We start from the raw sequence: 24982 nt of genomic DNA on the forward strand, positions 1-24982 counted from the left end.
CAATCAGGACTTTGGAAATAATGATGCCAAACGGAGAGAGGAGGGGGTGGTGTTCTGTGGTCACAAGGTTTTCCTGTAATTCCTGAATTTAAAGATAAAGGAGCACTTGGCTCTGCCCGCCTCTGAGCTGCCTGAATTCTGTGTCTTAACCTTTCTGATCCAACTCAAACGTAAGTTCAGCTGACACTTATGAACAACAGCCATGTTCAAGATATGTATGATGAGAAGTTCAGTGTAAAGTCAGTTTCGAGATTGGAATTTTGAGTGCGGAATTTTGGAGCCACGTCCCATGGAAGCAGCGCCGACAGGGACCCATGTTCCCAAGCCAGCCCACAAAAAGCTTTTAATTCAGAAATGTGTGAAATATAGAACTGACGGTTCTATAGAAACTAATCACTATTTATATCAGCATTTTCATGGGAAAATTTTCATCCCATTTTCTAGATTTTAAATCTGGGATATTAGGAACCTGTTTTGATTTTTCATTTGTAGCCGTGGCCTTATTGGAGGGAGTTAGAAGCCTGCCTCCCTCAGCTGCTGTTCCAAGGCACCGAGATGGCCCTCGGCCTGCTGTGGCCTCCAGTCAGCAGGGCCTCAGGGAGCTGGGAACTAGGGAGAAGACCAGGGCAGCGCGTGGGGGCAGCAGGGGAAGGAGGGCAGGGTGTTATTCCCATCCCCTCCCCCCTCAGGCTGCCCTTTCTTTTTGCTGCTGCTCTGCCCCCTGTCAATCACAGGTGGGGGGAGGCTCCGGAAATAAGGGAAGCCTTCCCAGCCTTCCTCCGTAGGAATGATGGCTGGGGCTGGGGGCGGAGGTGCCACCTGTTGCGCTTTCCTGTCTCCGGGGAGGTTGAGGCCTAGACGTGGGAGGAGGAAGGCGCAGGCTGAGGGAAGGGAGCAAGAAGGGGTTTTCCCTCCTCCCCTCCTCCCGCTCTCCTCTCCCACTGCCTCTATGTGGTCACAGAGCCTGAAGGCTGGTGTCGAGCTGAGGTGACAAGTATGCCTGGGTGGGATGAGGGAGGGGCTGTGAAAGGAAAGGAGTGGAGGCAGCTCCCCAGCAGTGTGGCGAGGGAAGGGACTTTCTGGCCAGGCAGCAGTTAGCAGGACATTTGTCAGGCTGGGACCCACTCCTGACATCCCAGGGGGTGTAGGGTCCAAGGAGTGATGCCCGTCTGACTGCCGGGGGTCTGGGACCACAGAACGAGAAATAATCACCCCCTTTTAGTTCCATTTCCCTAAAATGTCAGCAATGAATGCCAGAAGCTCATCTATATTTTCCCACAGTCAATTTTGGGCTAACATATGAGGACGTGTCCCACGTAGAGGACATGAGAACATGGTACATAAAACCAAATTCCTAGAAGACAAGTTCTATACGGGGCCTAGAACGTGGCTGACAATAAATATTTAACAACCACCTCATTAAACATCAAGTTGCAAAAGAATCTATTTTTAAAAATCTCTACATTTTATTACTGGCTGTTACTTTACATACATCTTGCAATAAACCTGACATTTATCTGATAAATCTGACAAGGAGAGATGAGCTGGGTGTGATTAACCCTGAATCAGAAGTGTGAATAAGTCTCTTTGGTAGATTGTGCTAGTTTAGAGCTTACATTTGATGGTGAAGCCGACTTCATGTATTAGCAACCCAATAAAAACAGCTGTAATCATTAGTGGAAAAAAATGGTGGTGGTTTAGAAAATAACTTTCTTTTGAGTTGATCCTAATCTTTCTTGTACTCCAATCAATGTTATTCATCATTTTTGTCCATTTTAATCAGGGTCTTGGACAGAATCCCCCCAAAGTGAACAAAGTGCCTTAACTTTCTAAACCTACAGCCAAAACCAAACAGCACTTTTAGGAAATTGTCAAGCAAACCAAGGCTTTGTATTCTTCTCTCTCTCTCTTTTTCCCCCCAAAACTAGAAAAATCTGATCTCTCTCTCCTATCACCATACTTTCTCTCCCTGTGAACCATCAAATAAGAACATTAGATATTCTTTGGATCCAATTTTTCACTTGGTTTTAAAAATCCCTTAAAATTTGGATTTTAATGCATATCTTCCCTCCCAGCATCACCATTAAAGACCCCCCTTCTTGGCGAACCTGTTGTGTAGTGTTATTGGGCCCTGTTTTAAGCTGGGACAGTAGGTGCTAGAGGTGGTTACGTTGTACCTATGGGCCAAGTGATTTTTATTTATTTTTTATCAGAGCTTCATCTCAGGGGTGAGACCCTCAGCCTTAGACAAAAGATGTAAAAGTAACTTTTAAATTAATTTTTTAAAAGTCATGGGTAATACAAGGGCATTTTGAGCACTCTTTGCCAAACACCTTTCCCATGGTCTTTATCCCCCTCCTAATTCCTGACTGTGCTCCCAATAGTCATCGGTTTATTTCTTTCAAAACTACTTGAGCAAATGACATTTTTGATAGCAGTTCATAAAGTATTTGAATAAAAAAGATGGCACATGTGTTCTGAAGGGTATCACCACATAATACCAATATCCTCTAATTCACCTAAGCATAACAAAAAAAAGTAACAAACAGACCAAGCAAGGTGATTTCTCTGTGTCATTTCCTTCTAAGCTGTGGGAGTGCCACTGTCGTCAAGGATCTTATGGATGATGACTGTTTGGTGCCATCAACAATCTTAGTTCCTCTTTCAATCTTCAACAGTATTTAAGGAAGAGGATAATTTTATTTTCATCATGGCACGAATCCATTCGGATTGTGGGCTTTGGCCCTGGTCCTTATATGAGCCTACCAAATGTTTTTCCCAGTTCCAGATTCAAATATTAAATTAAAACAGATGTGCAAAACTAAACAAATGAAAATCCACCACCGAAACATAACCTACCCCTCCACAAAACCACCAGCTTTGGAGAAAACCAATGTCCACTGTTCCATGTCCTTATCCTAAACTCTTAAAAAAGAACAGATTTGCAGTCCTCCTTAACCTGTGGCTGTTTCAACGTCTGAAGAGGCCGAGAAGAAGCAGAGGTCTAGAAGTTCCTGGCGTGGTCTCCATGGCCCCTCTTGGGCCACTCCTCATCCACCCACCTGCGTAGGACCCTCTCCACATCGGCCCTGTGGTAGAGTCTGCAGAGCTCCATCAGCTGGCCCACCGATCTCTGACTGTTCCGGAGCAAGAACTCCAAGGTGGGGCTCTGAGGCCTCTGCTCCAGGAAGCACAGTTCATCATAGGGCATGCCCCATTTGCTTGCAAAATTCCTCCAGTTTTTGACTGTTGGGTGACATGGATCCAGCTTTATCCTGATCACGTCTAGTAAGTCCTGATCATTGAGCAAGTCACTTATGGTGGGGGCCCGGGGCGAGCAGGAGGAACAAGTACAGTTCTCCTTGCAGGACTTGTCCTTGCTTCTATCTGCAGGAACAAACAGGACAGTCCACATGTCAGCAAGAGGCCTGAAATACGCCTTCATCTCCTCTGTGCTTTATTTTCCCTGCTGAATCGTCAATAGCATCAGTGTAAGTATAACACAGCATATGTTACGGAGGAAGATTTCAGGATCCTCGTTTCTATATACTCACACAATAACGTGTTGTTCTTTATGGCCAAGGACGGTTGCTTAGCTGGAAGCAGTAGTAAGATTTCATTAAGCCAGTTTCCCTTTCTTTCTGAGACTCTCTTGTCTTACAAATGTGCATTTGTGAGACTGCTGGCCAGAATGAGGGCTCCGAGGAGCAGAGCTCTCGCTGTGGCAGATTGCCAGTCCAGCAGGGGTCAGACTCGGCTGACCCACACCTCAGCCATCACCCCTTCCAAGTTACAAGTCAGTCCCGACAGCTTTTTAATGCCAAACAATAGCATCTTAGGGTGTAAAGGACTGCACAATTCTTTAAAAGGTCTTAAAAAAAACACACTGAAAACTGGAATATCCACTCCATACACATATTTGAAAGTGAGTGATAATTAATAATGCCAGAAAACTTTTTAAATTTATGGCCACCTTATCATTCCTTTGCCTTTATCTGTGTTTTCTTCACCCCTGGGGCTGACTTTGAAGTGCAGCCAATACCCTGAGGTGTGTGCAGTGGGATGGATGAGTGGGGGGCTTGTGAGCTGAGCCTCACCAAGAAGAGCAGCCCACGCCCAGAGGAAGGACAGCATTCTTCCAACATGCTGCGAAGCGTGTTAGGAGGAGGATGAAGCCAGCAGCTAAAAGGTGTGAAGTCATCTATAACAGAACTGCGAGCAGTACTGCACAGCACAACAACCCCAGCGACTTAGATTCCACCACAGCGCTGGGTCTCCTGATCCCTCTGACTAGGAATTTCAATAGCCAAAGGCTCCGCTAGACTTCGCTGGCTTGGAAAATTCTGGAAGGTTGTTATGGTCTTTACCACACTGAGCTATGGACCGCCCAATTGGGAAAGTAAAGACTTTGGATAAAGGGAGTCACTTTGGTGAATGTAAGGTTGAGAACCAGCAATTTTGAGGCAAGTACAAACGATAACAAGAGCCTTGAAAATTATGTCCATACTCTTTGACCTACTAACATACCTTCTGGGAATCCAGCCTAAGGAGAAAATCTAAAAATGTACATACATGAAAATTTTTATTAGTCTTACGTATATTATCCATTTTTTAAAACTGAAATGTCAAAATTAGGGGACTAGTGAAATATATTACTGTACTACTTGGAATATTACTTAAATAATTTCGAAAGCTAGGTAGCAACCTAGAAAATGTTTGCGCTGTAATGTCAAGTGAAAAATGCAAGATAAAAAGAATGTATGTACTCTGATTAGAACGATGTGAAAACTCTAGGTTAACATTCCCATGGAAGGAAATGTACAAAAGTAATAACAGCCATTGTGTTAATTTGGTAGGATTATGTTTCTATTTTCCAAACTTTCTCTAGTGCTGTTATATTTCTGTGATAACTAAAGCAATGTATTACATTAACAAATACGTTGTTTAGCTTAACACAGAGAAGATGTATCAAACAGCATCCTTCCTGCTTGGCAAGTTTTACCCACGGTTGAGCCTACCCCTTCCTACCTTCTCCATGATTTGTTTCATCAAATATCTCCTTTCTTTCCCCTCCTCTCCACCACCCATCTCTACTGATTCTCTTTCCTTTATCTACAAATATGTCTAGGGCTCCTCTATCATAAAAAAACAAGAATCTCAAACTACCCTCCTCTGGTTTCATAACTTGCCGAAGTCATCTTCCTCTTCCTCTTCTTTTATTCCCTGTTACATTTCTGGAAGGAGAATTCAAAACCTGCTGCCTCCAATGACTCACCATGTTCTTAATCTTCATCTTCTTTGGCTTCAAGCAGCATCTGACCGAGCCTAGTTCCCGCCAAACCTTGTGGAGACTGGCCTCAGTTCCCTGCACCCCAACTGTTGGCCAGAGTCCAGTTCTGATTGGGCAGGAAAATCCAGAACAGAGAAGGAGATCCCCACCTGACTTTGAGGATCACCAAGACCTCCTGTTGCTGCTTATGCCCCCATCGCACTAGCTCCCCTTGGATGTGGCTGCCTCTGGAACCGGACCCAAGGCTCTTTTGCCCTTTGGACACGGTATATTGCCTTGCAGGCTGCATCCTCGATGAAGGTTCCTTCTGATAGTCAAGCCCCATATCACCAGACACATCCCACCAGGTCCCGGCCGCATCCCTTCCCCTGTCTGCCTGACATGCTGCGATCCCAGCCTGTCTCATCGCCGAGGCCTCAGGAGATATAAGGAGGTGCTCCAGTTAGGTTCTTAGCCCTAAACCTTCCCCTTCCACGTTCTCTCCTTTTGGTCATCTCCTTCACTCCCACCAACCCCTACAAGGCTCTCCCACTAGCATGGAAGGCCCTTTCTTATTGTAACTGCAGGACTCAGCACTGCCCCTGGCATATAGTAAATGCTTAGCCAATGTTTATTGAATGAGTGGGTGAATGCATGAGTGAATAAATGAATGATTAAAATTGCCGGCTCTCCTGTGTTCCAGAACTGACTCCTGGAAAGCCCCTCTTGATGTCCAGATGACATCTCTAACTCCATGGATCTAAAACAGCACTTAAATGTCTCCCTCGATGCACCAAAAGCACCTCGACTCCCCTATTTACATTTGCAATTCCCTGGCATCCTTATAGACTTCTTCACTGTATCCAACCAGTTCCCACGTCCCAGCCTCCACCAGAAGCTCTCCGTGCTACTACGCCTGTCTTGTTTCCCATGACTTCCTTAATATAACCTGTGCTCCCGACAAGCTAGACTATTCTGTTTCCTGAATAAGACACCCTGAATCTTCTTTTTTAAAAAAGCTTAATTAAATTACAAGAAAACTAACAGAAGCTCAGTATAGAAAATTTAGAAATTATATATGATTATGGATTTTTTATAAACTATTGAACATTTAGGATTTTCCTAAATTTTCATGACTCTCAGTAACAATTCCATGCAGACCCTGGCATGTGTATTTGGCCCCATCTTTAATCACCTCACCAGTAACTGGATTATTAGGCCAAAAGGTATGAGCATTCTAAGGCTATCAATGCATGTGCCCCAAATTGCTTTCCAGAAATAAAGGCCGGACCAATTTACACTCCAACCAGAGTGTACAGTAAGGGTGCTGATCTCACTTCACCTCTGGCAGTGCTAAGGTTAGCTTTAAAAAATCTCTGTCAGGGGGCCAGCGGTTAAGTTCGTGTGCTCCACTTCAGCTCCCCAGGGTTTTGCTGGTTCGGATCCTGGGCACGGACATGGCACCGCTCATCAGGCCATGCTGAGGCAGCGTCCCACATGCCACAGCTAGAAGGACCCACAACCAAGATATACAACTATGTACTGGGGGGATTTAGGGAGAAAAAAAAAAGCAGAAAAAAAAAAAAGGAAGATTGGCAACAGCTGTTAGCTCAGGTGCCAATCTTTAGGAAAAAAAAAATCTCTGTCAATTTCATAGGTGGAGAAAGTATACCTTCTATTTTTCTGCCTCCCTGCTTCCTCTGGTGTTTTCTCTCCTCTTCCCGTCTCCCTCTCCCTGAGATTCCTCTGCTGGCCCTCCCTTCCTCTACTGGACGTCATCCATCCTGTAAAACCCGCCTCAGAGACGCCCCTTCCATGAACTCTTCCCGGCTACTGCCCGGAATGCCGGCTCGCTCCAACTCCCAGGATTCTGTTCACATCTCCTGACTCTGCCCTGCAGGGGGACATTCTGCATGATTTCCTTGTTCCTCATTATACCTTCAACGCTCTGAGAACAGATGCATAGGCTTCGGCAGTGTGTTCCACATCTTAGAGCTTTAAAATGTGGAATTACGTTTCTACGTAATGTAGGGAGAGTTATGCTCCAGCTACAGTAATCATCGTGTATAAAGAAGACTTTAGCTGCATGGTGAGACAGAAGCTCATTTATCTAAAGAACTTTCTAATGGTGAAGGTGGCTTCTCACAAAAACACGGGTATAAGAGGAATTTTGCAATTTTCTTTGTCCTTGTTTAAAGATAAGGTCAACTTAACAATATTCTGCCAAGTGGAAAAGAAAGCAGGTTACCAAAGAGTATGCATAATTCAGTTTTTGTAAAAACAAATAATACAGTCGCTCATATCCATGTAAAGTATATTATATACACATTCATAGGCATAGAGAAAAATCTGGAATTATGTATAAGAAAAATGTTAACAATGGATGTTTCCCAATTTTCTATAATTATTGTGTTTATTTGGATACTTTAAAAGTATTTTTTAAATGTCACAGAAAAATAAACTAAGATATAACCTCGAAGTCCAGAATTTAATGGCTGAAGTTCCTCCCTGCTGTTACTTTTATAAGATTCAGCGTTGGCAATGTTTTCTCCTTTAGCGTCAAGAAGAAGAATAAAAACATGAGTAAGCTTTCTGAGAAGCTCCTTGAAACCTTCTAGTGTCTGAGAAGGTTTCATTTCTTTGAACAATCACACTGACCACTTACCAGTTTGTTTTAAAAATAAATGATGCGCCAAAAGTCTCTGATGTTTTTCTTTGTATTTACAATGACGCAAATGACAAACCATTTACTGAAGTGGAATCTACACGAACTGCCAACACTACTGAATTTAAAGCTGGCTTTCAGAATCATAAACTATAATTAGCTCTCTGGGGGACTTAAGTGGGGAAACGTCTTTTTTCTATCAGATACATTTAGTCCTGCCACGCTTTAAACACCTATCCGTAATAGTGCACATAAAGGATGGACTGGGTGATGCCTTGGGGAAGAAACAATCGTGGGGAGAGAGAGACTTAGGACCAAAGAAGTTTTCATCAGAAATGGAGGAAAAATGGGATTAATATTTGACGCCTTGCAAATGATAAGCACAGCGTTGTTGTACAGTAGAAACTCAAAAATTGTTTGCTAAATGAATGAATGAATGAGAACTGTGCTTTGTCCTCAGAACAAGTCAGGCAGATTTGTTATTATCATTTAACGAATTTTAGAACCTGAAGAGAGAATTAATAGTAAAGGAAAGAGAATGTTGCTGGTGTCTGCTGGCAGTAAACAGATATCGGTGGAAAATAGTACAGAATTGGTCTGAAAATACAAAAAGATGGATCGATTCTAGATTTGGGGAGGAAAGGAGAGGGTTGTTGAAAATAAAGAAGTTAATTATGAATGAAAATTCACTTAGATTCTCTAATAATTAGGGTCCTCACTTGCCATATTTGGACCTGTGTATTTTCCACTGATGCAAAGCAAGAATGGAACACACTGTTAATTTATGATGACTTCTTATTTTAGAGGTGAAAACCCTGGAAGGACTTGCTCTCTGTAACTCTAGTTTGAGTGCTGATGTGAACGAAGGAAGAATTTATCAGAGGAGGAAGGGCCCGATTTCTCAGTGGGTTTTCATCATCACAATAACTCATTTATCAAGTGCCTAGTGTCTAACTAGTCCTGCCCTGAATCCTTTACATGCATAATCCTGAATCACACCAATTCTGGATCCATATTAGATGAGCCTCATGAAATCCCAGTGCTCCAACTTCTGAGAGCTTATGTTTATTGCCTGTCACTCCCAACTAGCATGTAAGCTCCTAGAAGACATGGACTTTGATGTTTGATGTCACTACTCCATTCCAGGGACACAGCAGGCATTCCATCATATTTGTTCAGTAAACCAAATCAACGAAGAGTGTGACAAAGAGAAATAGTCAAATTGGAAACCTCTGGGCAGCCCATGAAGAGCTCTGTAGACATTTTCAAATCAACTGAAACTTTTTTTAGTGCTGAGTATATACAAGGCAGAAGCAAGATTACTGGTTGCCATGGAGAAGGAGCACCCTGTGTACCATAGAGATTAACAAGAAGAGCTTTAGAGGCATGCCAACTGACTGTCAATACCAGTTAACACTGTGCAGGTGTGCGACTTGGCAGTTCTCGAGCTGCTAAGCCCGTGTCCTCACTCCCAGTCCAGGCAGAGCTATGCCTATCTCATACAGTTGTTGAGAGGATTAAATGAGATCATCCATTAACGCCTCATCCGAACACGTGGTGAGCACGCAATAAAGAATTAGTCACTGCTGGTGAGGGGTCATAACCCACAGCCTTTTTTAAAGCAGTGGTTCTCAACCTTGGCTGCACCCGGGGGGTGGGGAGAGATGAAACTCTCCCCATCCCCACCCCCCAGGAGATTTACAAAATCCTGATGTCTGGTCCCACCCACCGAGATCCTTCTTTAATTGGTCTGGGGTGCAGGTAGGACATGGGAATTTTTAAAAGCTCTCCTGGGAAGTCTAAGGTGCAGCCACAGTTGAAAACTACTGCCTTAAAGACATCTGCAGAGCAAATTCTTAGTCGGAAGGGCCTGCCAAAGTTAGATTCTGGAACTACAGCTGCTCGTCTTTGAGAGATACCATGTCCGTTCGGTGATTAGGAGTCTGTGGATAGATAACGTGTCCCCAGACGCATGAGCAGATGAATGGATCTTTCTCTCGGGGTTTTCCGACCCTCGCCCCTACTCTTCATCCTCTCTCACACACATTTTGCATTATACCTAAAGAAGAGTTCCGGAAGCAAGTAGTTCATCAACAAAGTATGTCTACGTCATTGAAGACAACTGTAAGAAACAGGCAGCCTATAAAAAATCGGTCAATTAACAGTTGTGAACGGGAACAAGATTCAGAATTCACAAAGGTCATGATTAGCTGAGCCTAGAAAATGGCTCCAGTCAGGATGTTGGCAGTGGATCACAGATTGACTTAAGGTGCCTCCCTGCAGCGGAGGTGCTGTCTTAGCTGTCTTATCTCGCACACTCCGGCTCTTCGACCCTGTTAGCACTGGGTCTTTCCCTCCAAAGCGCTCAGTGCGACTGTCAGCTCTCAGGTTGTTTATATAATAATGCTCCCAGATAACTAGGTCTTGAGTTAGTTCAAATAGTTAAATAGTAAACATTTTACGTTGGCAACTTTGCAGATGGCAAAACATTGTGGTTCTGAAATAAAGTAACTCTATCCCAGGTGTCTATAAATTATCAGATTTGGAGCCTACAAAATACCAACAAGTGTCAAAGTAGAGTCAAATACTTCTGCAGTTACGTTTATGAAGGGTGTAAATTCGTGCTTTTTTCTGTGTGTGGTTTCCAATGTGGTTGGAAAGAAATATATTTAAAATGCCAGTTCATGGCTTTGATATATCATTGGGGCGTGCACACCACATTATTCATCAGAGGTAGGTAGTCACATGCTATGAGCTGGAAAGTGATGAAGAATTATTTTTATCTACTAAGAAACTGACCCAAGGGCTTTTGATGGGCGTTTGATCTCTTAACCAAAGAGAAAAACAAGATGATTTCATTTTCTCTCTCCAAAGCACCCTTCGAGGAGACAACAAGTTGGCGGCAACACTGGGGAGTCTAACTGACAAATTGGATGGATCCAGGTAATCATGCTGGGCCTCAACCTTGTCATCAAGCAAAATTGGAGTGTAGAAGGCATGCGAGAAAAATGAAACTCTTACAAAAGAAAGGACCCAATTTAAATTCAGCACAGAATTTTACGTGAATTTGAAGTCTGAAATTATGTGACACAACATATTAACAAAGTGTCATTTTATGGACCTAATTTGAAAAAAAACGAAAATCCTATTTTACATTCATTTCTATGGGGAAATTTGATTTAGATCAGGCAAGTGCTGACTTATTCGAGGTCGTCAGAAAGTCATCCTTGAAAAACTGGCAACTGTTGTGAACAGGTGCAGAAAGTGTTATGGTCCATGTGAAATCTACTGCCACTAGAAACGAATACGAGAAGAGGTTTTTATTTTCCAACTTGGGGAGTTTTTTTTCTTACAACTGAACCTTTTTTCTTTAATGCCCAAATGTCTTCATTTTGAAAATCTGTATAAAAACACTGTACAACTTCAATGTCTCCTTTAACAGGGTGAACTGAACATCCTTTGTTGTTTTAATCCAGGGCATTGCCATGAATATCTTCTCCTTTCTTGTGCTCTGCCCTGGGGCTGTCTGCGTCGGTGTTCGAGGGTTCCACAAACACGGCACTGCTTTTTTGGTGGTAGCTGATTCTGAATCACATTCTTTTTCTTTCCTCGATTACAAACTGTCAGCTGTCATGTCTCACTCCTGTCTTATGCCTCCTTTTATCGGATTACCCTCCACCCTCCTATCTTAACCAGCTAAAACTGGATCCCAGATGACTAAGGTTTTCAAACTACAAGAATTAAATAAAAAGCCAGGCTCTGAGTTAAGGCCGGAGGGCCTGATCCAGGGAAAAGTAGCAAGCTTTTGTGAAAGGTATTTCAGCGGCTCAGAGATGGACTCGTGGGGGGGTGGGGCTGACGGACTTTTGGCTTTGTTCCAGCTTAAGACACTGAGAAAGCTGGAAGTCTGACCTTCACCCCTTGTAGGACACAGAAGCATTCAATGGGTGTACACAGAGGTGGGGCCAGGCCAGGGGTTTGAATCCCACTTAGGACCTGTGTGACCTGGCGCCAGCCGTGTGACCCAGCACTGCTTCCCTCGCATCTACCTGGGGAAGAAAATAATTGGACCTATGCACAGAGTTGTCAGGAGCACTTTACGTTTGTAAAGGGCTTAGAAACAGGCCTGGTATACATGGTAAATGCCACATTAGCATTTGTAAGTAAAACAATAAAATAAATCTTTCTTAAGTTGCTACTTTCATTCAAAGACAAACTACGCAGATCTGCTTTGGCCATTTCATCCAAGAGCAAAGCCATTATGGCCAGGTCTCTCATATACTGGTTTATGGGGGAAAAAAAAACCAAACCCAACCAGACACCTGAACAGTCCTGTGTCAAAACACCATGCTGGGTGCTACAGATGCCACTTCAACAGCGCAGGTCCTGCTCTGGGTAACAGGACCGCCATCACTGTGAAGTTTTCTCTTTGAGAGTCTTCCATTTTATTCCCACACAGGTAAAATTTTTTAGAGATAATTTGAAACTTGATGAAAGTTAATTTATTAATCATGACCTTAACACTTAAGAATCCTTGAAGGGTTTATAGATATTCCTAACCAACTTACTTTATTCATTTTCATTTGAGCTGACATTTCACACTAGTGTGTGGGCTGTTAGTTTTTAAAAAGTTTAAATGTACGTTTTTTCAATTAGAAAAGAAATATGTGCTTGTCACAGAAAATCTGAAAATTTGCATGAGCATATGGAAGAAAAAATTCACACTCTTACCACCCAGGCCAATCACAGTTAGCCTTTTAGAGATTTTGTTGGTTATTTTACCATGCATTGTATGTATTTGCCTATATCTGATCTTTGTTATATACATATTTGTATATACAGATTAAAGTTTTTGGCAGGGGAGGAGATTTTTCTGATACCCACTCATGTTTAAAAAAAATTTTTTTTTTTTTGAGGAAGATTAGCCCTGAGCTAACATCTGCTGCCAATCCTCCTCTTTTTGCTGAGGAAGACTGCTCCTGAGCTAACATCCGTGCCCGTCTTCCTCTACTTTATATGTGGGACTCCTAGCACAGCATGGTTTGCCAAGCAGTGCCATGTCTGCACCCAGGATCTGAACTGGCAAACCCCAGGCCACCAAAGCGGAACGTGTGCACTTAACCACTGCGCCACCGGGTCAGCCCCTAAAATTTTTAAATTAAAAGATTTTTTAAATTTAGAAATTTAAAAAATATAGGATAGTGGAAAGAAAATAAAATTTGTCTCTGCTTGTATGCAAAGATGCTTTCCCCTCCTCCACGTCACCCAGCTAGGTGCTTCTAACTTGAGCCTGGGTCCGCAGCAGCATTTATGGATGAGGAATAATTACTGGCCAGTGGCCCCAGCCTCTGGTAGGAATAGGGGGTGGTCCAAGGAAGGTGAGTTCCAATGAGGTATCCAGATGGGACCCTGGACACTGGCCTGTCCCATGAAACCTGGTGGGAAGGCTCCACCGGAAGTTTATCTGGCCCAATCTCTCCCTTGACTTCTCTAATCACAGCAAGGTGGTGGCTGGGCTGGAACCAGAACCCCAACTTCTGTCCCCCAGAGCTGCACTTCTGCCACATGGCCTCCTCAGAGAGCCTGGCACACAGCGGGTTCTTAATTAATAAAAACATGTTGAACGAATAAAAAATCACCCAGATCTCACTACCCAGAGATAACTGCTGTTAACATCATGTTTCTAAGGGAAAAAAGGAGTTGATTATGCACCGCGTGTTCTGATTTTCAGCATGGTTACCCGGGCACAGTCTGGGACTGAGGACAGATTCTCCCGAGGGTCTTACGGCCCCCAACCCCCACTTAACAAAGAAAGAGAGAAGGAAACCCTGAGGACTCAGTTCATTCAATATGTGTTTTAAAAGATGTAGAAAATGTTGGTGAGGTTTTTTGCTTTTAATTAGTATTTTGGCAGCTTATTTTAATGCTCACTCCATATTTTCCCCATGGTTAATTCATAAGAAATCTAAACATTGCCAAAGTTTCTGTCTCACAATAAAAAAAGGGGGGATGGGGTGGGGAGACAAACTTTAATGCTTCTTTGGTTAAACTCACTAAAAGCAGAAAAGGTGGGGCATAGCACACGGCCACTGTCAGGAGGGCACAGAGAGCGAGCGGAGCAGCCGATGGCTGAGCTGGCCCCTCCCCTCGCTCCTGAGGGTGCCCAAGGCCCACTGCTCCTTCCGCCTGGCGGAGCTCTCCACCGATCCTGTCCCCCTGGACGCAGAGGGAGGGAGAGAAGGAGGGCCTCTGGGTTCTGACCTTAGCCCAACCCCAAACCTGTCCAATTCACAGCCCTGCTATGCCCCTCACAGGCAAAGGAGCCTTAACTCAGAGACAACGCTCTTTGAAGGCTTTTGTGAAATCTTCTAAGATTTCCTTGCAGCTCACCATGGCCTGTGGCTGGGAAGTTTCTCTAGTCTGTAATACAGATTTTGAAAGTTAATGCTAAACATATTCTCCAGTTATCTTTAATTTAGCCACGCCAGTGACCACTGCCGCCCAGATCGTTCAAGTCAATCATTTACCTGAAAGGGGGTCTCCAGTACTCTCTGGAAAGCCATTTTCTTCTTCCTAAAAACCAAAAAGCAACTGTCATTAAAATCATACCATATGTGAACAGAGATGGTATCGATTTCCCAATATAGTTAAATTTCCACCCAAACCTGAGCAGGGGAACAGATCTTGAGAACGGCGCTTTAATGGGTAGTGAACTATGCGTCTGGCTCTAGAAGGGCAGCGACTCCCGCCCATTTGCTCCCCGTGCTGGGTCCTCAGTGCCCGACACACAAAGACAATCAACAAACGCTTGTTAAGTGAATTACTGTCCCTGTTTTTGAAAACAACGTACCAATGCACACAACAAGGTGCTATGATTTAATTTTATTTCTCATCATGGATTATTTTCCTTATTTTATTCCCTGTCTACTTTTTGTTGGGCTTGTTGTTTGTCTGTCTAGGTTATAATTCTTTCCTTTATCGATTACACTTTTTAAGTATATACAACAAAGCAGCAAAGAGAAACTGTTAAAAAGCATGTCCAAATCTCTTGAGAGGTAATCGTGCTTCTGCCCAGCTGATTCGGGTTCTATTTTGAGAGCCAAGGACGTGCCACAGAATATGCTAGATGGAGGGGTTTACTCTGATCTTCTTGGAGGGACGGTGTGTGTGTGTGTGTGTGTGTATACGTGCGTGCGTGCGTGTGTATTTTCAATGAAGCCAGCAGAGGAGACCAGCCCCAGGATATGTTTCTTCACGTTAACTCCATCTTTATACCACTAAAATCCCTCTCAGTAGCTAAGATCGTCCCCTGCAGCCACAGGACTGCAGAGGAAGCACTAGAGTTCAGGGTCAAAGCCCTGGGTTTGGTCCAGCTGCACTCATGACCGCGGGCACAACACTGACCAGCGCTGCTCTCTGATGCCTCGTTTGTGTACGAGATGCTGAGGGATGAGCTTACCTGGAAGATGCTCAACATCCTCTGGTCTCTGAGAGATTCACCCTTAAAGACATGCTAAGTTGACCCTCAAGATGCCAAACATTTTATACACTCTCTTTCTCTTAATCTTCTAAGAGGTCTTTCTCCTCGCTCCTGGCTCATAAATCCCCATGGCTCAGCAGGGTACACACATTTGTCTAATTACAAGCCTCGCTTTTTTTTCCCACACCAGAAGCATTCCTATGTCTTATCAGCTAGATTTTCCCCCTAACCAGTCTAAATATTTCTTGCTCCTGTCTGAGTCTCGTTCCTCACCGCTGTCCTTACTGGGACAAAAGCAACCCGCTCACCATATGTATATAGAGTTTGTAAGAGTTACGGGAAGTCTCTGAAAGAACAAAAATGTTTCTGCGCAAACTTTTTACTTTTACAAGGCTAACCCCAGAGGCTCTGCAATGCCGGGGCCACTAGGCACCAGTCGCCAGGTCAGGTAGGGACCTGCCTTTTCGCATCTGCCTGACTCCAGCAGGACCGGGCAGGTCTGCTCTTTTATCAACATGGTCACGGTTCTGCTCACTGAACTGGCAACCTACTGGAGGAAACAGAACCAGGACCTTCAGGTAGGGTTAAGAGACACGACTGTTAAAACTTGACACACTTCGCAGCACAATCGGGGTCCCTGCTAACGCATGAACTTTCATCTAAGGAAGGACTACACTACACGGCATATTGGACTTGACTTCTCAGAAGCTGGAGAAAATTTTACCAAAGTCAATGTCTGGCCAGAATCACACCCATGATGTAGACAAGGGACACGACTCAGAATTACCTGTGAAGGGTGAGGAAGACAGAATTCAGCTTAATATCTGCGATCTGTGTTCTTGCTCTGATTATTATGTTATGCTACTTCTTTTAGGTTAGTTTTCTGAGTGAAATTAGTAAAGACGCATTTTTGTGTTTTTTAGGGTCTTACTGAAACCACGTTCGTGCCTTTATTCAACACCTCTGTATTGAGCAGCTACTATGTCAAGCTCCTGTGTTGGAACCTACACACAAAGATAAAAGGACCTCAGCCCTGACCTCAAGGCCTGCCCTCAGATGTGCTGGGGAAATAGAGACGCACACGGATAACTAAAACACAAGGCAGAAGACGGCGAGTCCAATAGGGAGGCAGAGACAATAAAGTCAGAGGGGAGAGGTTCCTCCCAAGAGAAAAAACAGTGGCGGTTTCTTTCAATCAGAGACGTCTGAGATGAGCCTTGCTGACGATTTGGAGAGCGAGGACTTGGGAGGAAAGGGCATTTAGCCAGAGGTCCATGGGAGCCGGCAAGGAAATGGAAAATCATGGGGCACCTCTCGGGCATTTTGTCTTAAGCAAAGGCAATGAAAGGGGAAATAGAGGGAAATGAGACAGGAAAAATGAACTAAGGCAGACTGAGGCCTGAAAGCTTGTCTAAGGAGCTGGACTTCCTATCACAGATAATGGAGAGTCATTAAAGGACTCACCAGAAGCAGGGCATCTCCAGAGCTGTCTAGGAGCAGAGTGGGAAACACCCGCCTGGCTGAGGAGTGTAGCGTATACCTGGTAGTCGGGGAGGGTGTGGAGGCAGGGGGACTAGGGGGTGGGAGAGCATGACTGACTTGTGGGAAATGATCAAGGGGACCCCAAACCCGAGGAAGGGATAAAGCTGGAACCACTGCAAAGATATAGCCATTAAGGGGATAGATGAAAGAGGCAGAAATGAAGAACGAACTGTGAAGAAGTGATGGATAAGATGATGAGCTGTCTGTGGGAGGTGAACACATGATACTGGTCCTTGTGGGAGGCCAGGGCTAGAGACGGAAATACAGATGCTGAAGCGATTATGGAAGAAGAGTGGGGCTGTGGAGAGCAACACGTGAGGTCACAACCTCGAGGAGTACCCAAACACCTCCCTTTTGGTGGCAAGGGAGAAAATGAGAAAAGGAAGCAGAGAAGGGAGGTGGGAGAGGAGGGGAGAAAAGCAGGAGGCAACAGCATCAAAAGCCGCAGAAAGGTCAGGGGCTCTGAGGGCCACGTGGCGACAAGATTCGGTGAGGAGAGGAGTGGTGATTTCTGAAAGGAGTTCTAGCAGAGTGGTGGAAGCCAAAGCCAGCTTCTAGCAGGTGGGCAGGGAGACATGGAGGTGGCGGGAGCACACATGTGCAGCTGTGTCTGCCCGGAATGCTCCCCTCGCCCAGCCCTTCTATCTGCTTAACTTTTTCTTATCTTTGAGGCCTCGGCTGAGACACCACTTCCTCTAGGCAGCCTTCTCCAAACTCCCTGTCTGGGTTAAGTGCCCTGGGTGCTCCCATGGCAGCCTGTACGTGTGACCCCACAGGGTGCTTGTGACACTGAGTGTAGAGGTTTGAAGAATCTTTCTTCTGCACGAGACTCCAAACTACGAGGCAAAGGGTCTCGTCCACGCTGTACCATGGTGACTAGCACATCTGAGACACATAAGACCTAATATCTGCAGAAGGGAGGCCGAGCGAGGGAGAGAAGGAAGAAAACCTAAATACAGCACGGAGCGAGTGTTTTCCAAACGAGGGGAAGGACTGCCTTCTTCAAGATGCTCTCCTTCCTTACCCCTCCCTCTTTCCCTCGGACCCTGCTCTTTGGCTTCATCTCCTTGGCCACCAGTTGCGTGGCCTCCACTCCCACTCCATCCTTCTGGTCTCACCTGGGTTCCTGTCCACTCAGTCATTGTCAGGCCTCCTAGTGATATGTTTAAAAATACCCTAGATTTGTCCGTCAACTGCGGGCCCCTTGTCAGTACTTAACTCTGCGTGAACTCCACTCTACCAGTCTTGCTCTAAACTGCCGAGTGTTGCTGGGGAAAAAGAAGTGACAGAGCTCACGCATTCAAGAGATCTGATCTCAGCTGGGCCCAGAAGCAACATGGTCATTCTTGGTTTCCCTTCTAATTGTCCTCCTTAAGGCCCTATTGGGTCCTGTTCCAAACCTTCTCCAGTCTGCTGGAGGCCCCATACCCATTCGTGCCCTTTATCCCCTGAGACGTAGGCAGGGCCGATGGATTTGCCCACCTTCTTCCCCTTCAATCCTATCTCCAAGGAGATGGTGTCTTTCCATCTTCAAGGCCAGTCCTTTTTCCTTGAATTATGGTTCTGTGCAGATGTTTTTAATGGAACTTACTGCAAAGGGTGGGGCATGTCTTATCCATCTTTATATCACTAGCACTGAGCTCAGACGCTCTGTTCAAAAAATGTTAGCTGAATTTAAATGAACTCAGAATCACTGCAAGGTGGCCTCTTGCTACAACACGAGACTTGCCTCCAGGACCAGATCAGCCCTGAGGAGCAGTCTGACATGGGCAAGGGAGCGGAGGTCCAGATGACCGACAAGACATCGGATGCAGAGGATGAGGCAAGTTCTCTGATGGTTCTGGAAGCAGCTGGTGCAGGAATTTCCAAGAGGAAGATGTGGGGCTCCACTCGGATATCAGAGAGCTGAGATACACCAGCAGGGAATGCAGGCCGATGACACCCAGTGACAGGTAGGGCCAGTACCCATCCTCAGGAGGGAAGCTGGTTGTGGGAACCCACTATACGTGCAGTTCTAGGACTGGAGTCCAGGGGCCTGGGGGAGCTGTGACTTGGGCCTGGAGGCTCAGTCCTGTGACATCTCTACGACACTGGGTCTGGGTCTGAGGGAATGAATGGTGTTCAGCCTCACAAGCTGCAGCTTGAGCACTCGCTGCTCCCATTCAAACTGATCCAGGAACACAGAGGACAGCGTCGGGGGTCAGAGCCTCAGTGGGCTTACCCATGAGCAACCCAGGAGAGCAGGAGAAATGAGACAGGGGCTTAAAATGATCCCCCTCCAGCCCCTCCCTTGAATGCTTGTCCCTCTCCCTCCAGGGGACCCTATCCCTGGGGCTTGAAGCACATACTACCATCCCCAATTCTAAGCCAGCTCCCAAAAGCAACCCCCCCACCAGCCCCCTCCTTTCTTCCCTCCTTCCTCCCAGATTTCCCAATGACTGACTTCTGCTGAGTGCACATTATGTGCCAGGCAAATGACGCTTTATTGGGTTAGCTCATTTACTCCTCCAAATGCCAAGGAGCTAAGAACTGTCATCGTAGAAATGATGAAACACTGCAGATATATGGTCAAAGGCCTTATTTTCATTCTGAATGAAGCTCATGTATAAAGTGTGGGTTTTGCGGAAGAGAATAGTTTCTGGATACGGTTGGGTCTGTATGCCCAAGGAGAAAGGTGTAGATAAGAAAAAAGATGGAAATGACCCAAATGTCTATGACACATGAATAAATTAATAAAATGTGGAATACTATTCAGCCTTAAAAAGGAGGGAAATTCTGGGGCCAGCCCAGTGGCGCAGTGGTTAAGTTCACATGCTCTGCTTCAGTGACCTGGGGTTCACTGGTTCGGATCCCAGGTGTGGTCCTATGCACTGCTTATTTAGCCATGCTGTGGCAGGCGTCCCACATATAAAATAGAGGAAGATGGGCATGGACGTAGCTCAGGGCCAGTCTTCCTCAGCAAAAAGAGGAGGGTTGTTAGCAGGTGTTAGCTCAGGGTTAATCTTCCTCAAAAAAAAAAAAAAATGGAGGGAAATTCTGACACATGCTACAACATGGATGAACCTTGAGGACATTATGCTTAGTGAAATAAGTCAGACACAATAAGACAAATATTGTATGATTCCATTTATATGAGGTACCTAAAGGAGTGAAAAAGAGATAGAAAGTAAAATATTGATTATCATGGTGTGGGGTGAGGGGAGAAAGCAGAGTTAGTGTTCAATGGGTATGGAATTTCAGTTTGGGGTGAGGAAAAAGTCCTGGAGATGGATGGTGCTGATGGTGCTGATGGTGCTGATGTGATGATGGTACATTCACAACAATGTGAATGTACTTAATGCCACAGAACTGTATGCTTAAAAATGGTCAAGATGGTGAATATTATTATTACGTGTATTTTACCATAATATAAATTTTTTTTTTAGTCTCCTTAGTTAACGTGAAGGTACTGCCAAGTTCAACACCAATGTTGAACACCATATATTGAAGTAGGCTAAAGAAAACTCCCGTTTTGTAAAACCTCACTGTGAATATGAGGGAATTACCTGATAGTTGGTCAAATGTGTTAACTGCTGCCAAGAATTCTTTGAGCAGAAAGAAAGTTGGCTAGGTTACACTAATTTTGCTCTTTGGTTAGTTTATAAACAGGTAGTCAGGTCCTATTTCTGCTTCGGGAGCTGACAGCACTGGGTGCTGAAGAACAGCCGTCTCTGGAGAGTTGCACCTGGTGATTTCACAGCAGGCCCCAAGCACCAGAGACCCTGGGGCCAGGAAAACACCCCGGGAAAGCTCTCAGCTCAGAGGTGAACATGTCTCTTTGCGTGCAGTCCATGTGGGGACGGACTGAAGGGCCCAAGACACTGACAGATTGATGGGGAAGGTTCTGACTGGCACCAAGAGGGTAGTTTTCCGTGAATCATACTCTTCTGGACTGTCTAGTTCCATCTAAGGGGAAGACAACTGAGTAGGAAAGCACACGACAGGTTGGTTAACCTGATTATAGCCTAAGTCTGGTTGGAAACCGCCATGAAGACCCAAACCATGTCATCCCTGCTTATCTGGTGGCAGCAACCTAACTCACAGGCAAAGAGCCTGAGAAGAAACGCCTCCCATGTGGATGACTTACACACTTGTGGTACCAGCTTGTCAAACTACTTCACTGGCTTCTTTGGGAGAACAACCAATGCTAAAGTTTGATCGCTCGGTTTTAAGAAAATATTTTAGTAAGTACTTTGAAAATATGATTTTAAACGCCTAAGCGTGCAACAGAAACAGGGCTTAAATAGCATGGATTTAGCTATTCTAGCATAGACATTTGAAACTCTCTCCCATCACACGGTCAGTGAAACTCAAGTTGCTTTCAGAGGTATGGATTCCCAAAACAGACCAGGTATACACATCACTCTTCCGAATGCATTTAACAATTATGCACTTCTACACTTTTAGACTAGACTATGAGTCTCCTGTTGGGTTTTTCTAAAGCAATTTATACTCAGTTCTTTCTCTGCAAATTAATCACTATTATTGTAATAACTGTTTCTACTTACTTTTACTTTTTATTGAAGTATAATATACATATGGAAAACTGGACATATCTATTTGTTTGAAAGTATATTCCAGAAATTGGCTTTTAGAAATTCATTTAATTTAGGATACATTGTATGAAGCACCTATGCAGTGGAAGGGACCATTGTAGGCCTGGAATACAGAGACATACCCCTGTCGCCTCCAGGTTACAATCCAGTATGGAACAAAGACATGCATAATACTGATATCACAGGAATAACGTGTTACAAAGGCACAGACAGAAGGCCAAGGGAGCACAAACGTGGGCAAGAATTCAAGTGAGACCTCAGGGAACAGGGAAAGTTTCACTGAGGATCAAAGAACTAAATATGGAAGGATGGAAATTTGAAATAAATGCTACGGTGCTTTGCTGGGATGAGAGCAAACATGCGGGTTTGTGTACATTCGGTTCTTTCTTCTCCCACCGAGTTTTCTATCCAAGTACAAGACAGACCTGCTACTTCTGGAGTAGAAGTGGGGGTCAAGGACTGTGGTAGCTGCTCTGCGAGTCTGAGGCCGGGCAGGCTCAGGTGTAATTTCATACCTTTGCTATGGTTTCAAAGATGAAAGAGGGATTTTCCCTTTGTGTGTGAAGTATAGCCGGTTACTGCTCAGAATATCATAAAGCATTGCACAGGAGATTATGGTTTGCACGTGCGAATGCAAGCAGACCACGAGGCTCTGGATGTTACAGAGAGGCAAGGAGTTTTTGCCTGTATTCATCACATTCACAAGCCCTAGGCCGTGGGATACAAGCGGCACGAGAGCACAGGCTAACCGAAGGCTGCGAGATGAGGACGAGCATTCATCAACTCCTCATTTCATCTATAACTTTCCTGTGATGCGTAATGATATGTTGGCTGAAGAAAGATGACTTGGTTTCAAGTGCCAATATATGAAAAGTTTATTGAGCCTAAACACCACCTAAATGTTTGGGTCTTGTTCCATTAGTTGTTTTTTTAATTTGAAAAAAATACCAAAAACGTACAAAAATAAAAGTATTCAAAATCATACTTTTTTTAAAAAAGCAACAAGAGATGTAAAAATCTTTTTCTCTCAATCTCTCATCCCATCTCTCTATCCCACCTCCCGCCTCAGAGGTTACCGGTAATAATCTGGAGCACGTCCTTCCAGATTCATAGTTACAGCCGCATTTACAACCTATATAGAGACATTTTTAATTCCAAACCATATTAGTCTACAACTTGCTTTATTTGTTTAATAATATATTACAGATATCTTTTAAGGTCAGTGATCTTGTCTCTTTTTAATGGTTTAATTGTATTACACCTTGTCAAAGTACCGAAATTTATTCAACCAGCTCCTACTGATGGGCACGTAGGTTATCTGCAACATTTTTCTATTTCAAACACACTCTGCTATGATTTCTGTAGCATCAAGTCCTTAAAGTGGGATTGCTGGATCAATGAATACTAGACGCTGCCAAATCATCTTCTGAAGGCCGTATCAACTCACATTCTGAGCTGTGGGTGAGGGCGGCGGCACCCTGACACCCACACCTACTGGAAGTTTCAGTGAAATTCTAACCCACTTGTGAAGTTCAAAGGCACTGCAGTTAATGGAGCACCGAACAATAATGAGAATAGAAGCCCTTAAGTCAAACAATTAGAGCCGACACAATAAAGGACTGTACAATTTAAGGATTAATAAACAATCTTCCCTTATGCAGTTCTTAGGGAAATAAGCCCTGAGTTCTGGAAAGCAGGCATTTTTGCCCTTTGGCTTGTACATGTCTTACGACAGTTTTTTGACTTATCCTGAAGTGGAAATAAGTCACAGACATAGACGTTAATAGACGACATCAAATTCGAGTCATCAAATAATTTTTCTTTTAAAATTTCATTTCTGGGAAGTTCATCACAGAAAAAAAGTATTCAAGTCCCTGAAATGATGGCTGCGGTTTGGTGGCATGAATTTATAGTGGGAACAGCGGTTTGTATTTCATCATTTTCTCCAGCAATCAAAGACAGAGAATGCAGGTGGCCCTGGTTTACCTAAGCCGAGGGCTTGGCAAGGCAGATTCCACCAAAAATCAGCAAGAGCATCACCGAAATGCCCAACGAGTGGAGGCTGTTGAAAACTCAGCTTACATGCAGAGGACGTGAGGAAGCGGAAGGAAGAAGACGCAAGGTTGGATCTGAGAGGGGAACTTCAGAGTCTGAGGCGGAGGGTTGGCGCCCAGTGATAATGTGCTATGAGATGCGACTGGTGCCCTGGATGGCCTGAGCACAGGAGGAGGAAGGTCACTGGAAGATCGCCATCCAGGACACATAAATTTAGTCTAGAAAAAGTAGGTTGACACAACTTGAGGAAGTTAGGTACCAAATGGCAGATAGAATCAGATCATTATCTGTTTTACGCAAAACTGTCTAGAAAACAGAGAGAAAAGATCTATGGCTTTTAAAGACACTAATCAAGTTCACCTGGTATGACTCACTTATTTTTAACTTTCTAATGGTTAGGGTATCTACCCATCTATTCTAATGTGGCACCTCCATCACCCCACTAGAGGTGAGATGGTCAACGCTACAGACTGACGGGAGGGTGGGGTAAATGAGGAAGAGCAGAGGGAGCAGGGGGAGGGAGGAGCACAAGGCCAAGAGAGATCAGCGATACTTAAATTCACAGCATAGAACAGGTGACTTCCAGTCTACTGAAACCAACCTTTTGAAACCCCTTCTCCCTCCTCTAAATGCCCAGACAGCTCTGCATCCAGAACCCTTTCATAGCCTGCTTCAAGGCAGTGCAGTCTGTTAGGACTGGCAGATAGTGACTGCAGGGCTGACCTGAGTCCCTCTCACCAGAGTTAAAATGACCAAGTATAGGCTCTAGTTTTCTAGTTTTACCTAGTAGCACTGGTTCCCCATTCTTTAAACTTCATATCAGGGATGAAGCGAGGAACTACCAAGTATTTCCTAAAAGCAGAACTATCTGATTTTCCCTTCGAGAAAAAACTAAAGGACTCGCCAATCTATTAAACAGATCTTGTTGGAGCTTGAAAGGATTGTTGCATATCAAGCAGAGCAGGCAGGGGCCTGCTGGGCTGACTCACACAAGATATCATCTACAGCGAGTGCTGGTGGGGTCCATTCCCTGTTATTATAAGGCGTGTAATTGCTTCGGGTCTGCAGATAGTCTGGTGGGCCGGTTGCTCTGCCAAGGCAAGGAGGCTGTTGGATGGGATCCTGCCGACTACCTCGCAGTCCAATTTAAAGAAAAGAGCAACCCTTCCATTTACCAGCTTTATTCGAGTAGCTTTTACCCACAGTAGTGCGCCAGACTGATACCATTTAGAACTGTGGACAAGCCTGAAATCTCCCTAGCTTAGACAGGGCAAGAGGCCCAGCAGCACCGGGTAACCCAACTGCTACTGACTCAGAATGCTGGGCTTTGGGGGCAGAGGAGGGGGGAGTGATGCTAGACAAGGCCCAGGTCCCAG

At 44.6% G+C, this 24982-nt stretch overlaps 1 protein-coding gene across 2 annotated transcripts in view; it reads right to left on the bottom strand.

Moving 5' to 3' along the window:
- Nucleotides 1-1426: 1426 nt before the first annotated feature.
- The window catches only part of EDARADD (EDAR associated death domain), a 57280-nt gene continuing 33724 nt past the window's right edge, over nt 1427-24982 (bottom strand). For both annotated transcript variants that reach the window (XM_005602664.4, XM_070228859.1), the window contains 2 exons: nt 14462-14507; nt 1427-3387 (listed from right to left, as the gene is read on the bottom strand). In XM_005602664.4, coding sequence (XP_005602721.2) covers nt 3005-3387; nt 14462-14507 — 429 coding nt within the window. In that variant the 3' untranslated portion in view covers nt 1427-3004. The remainder of the gene's footprint in view (nt 3388-14461; nt 14508-24982) is intronic.

Source organism: Equus caballus, chromosome 1, assembly GCF_041296265.1.
Source record: "Equus caballus isolate H_3958 breed thoroughbred chromosome 1, TB-T2T, whole genome shotgun sequence".
NCBI lineage: Eukaryota > Metazoa > Chordata > Mammalia > Perissodactyla > Equidae > Equus > Equus caballus.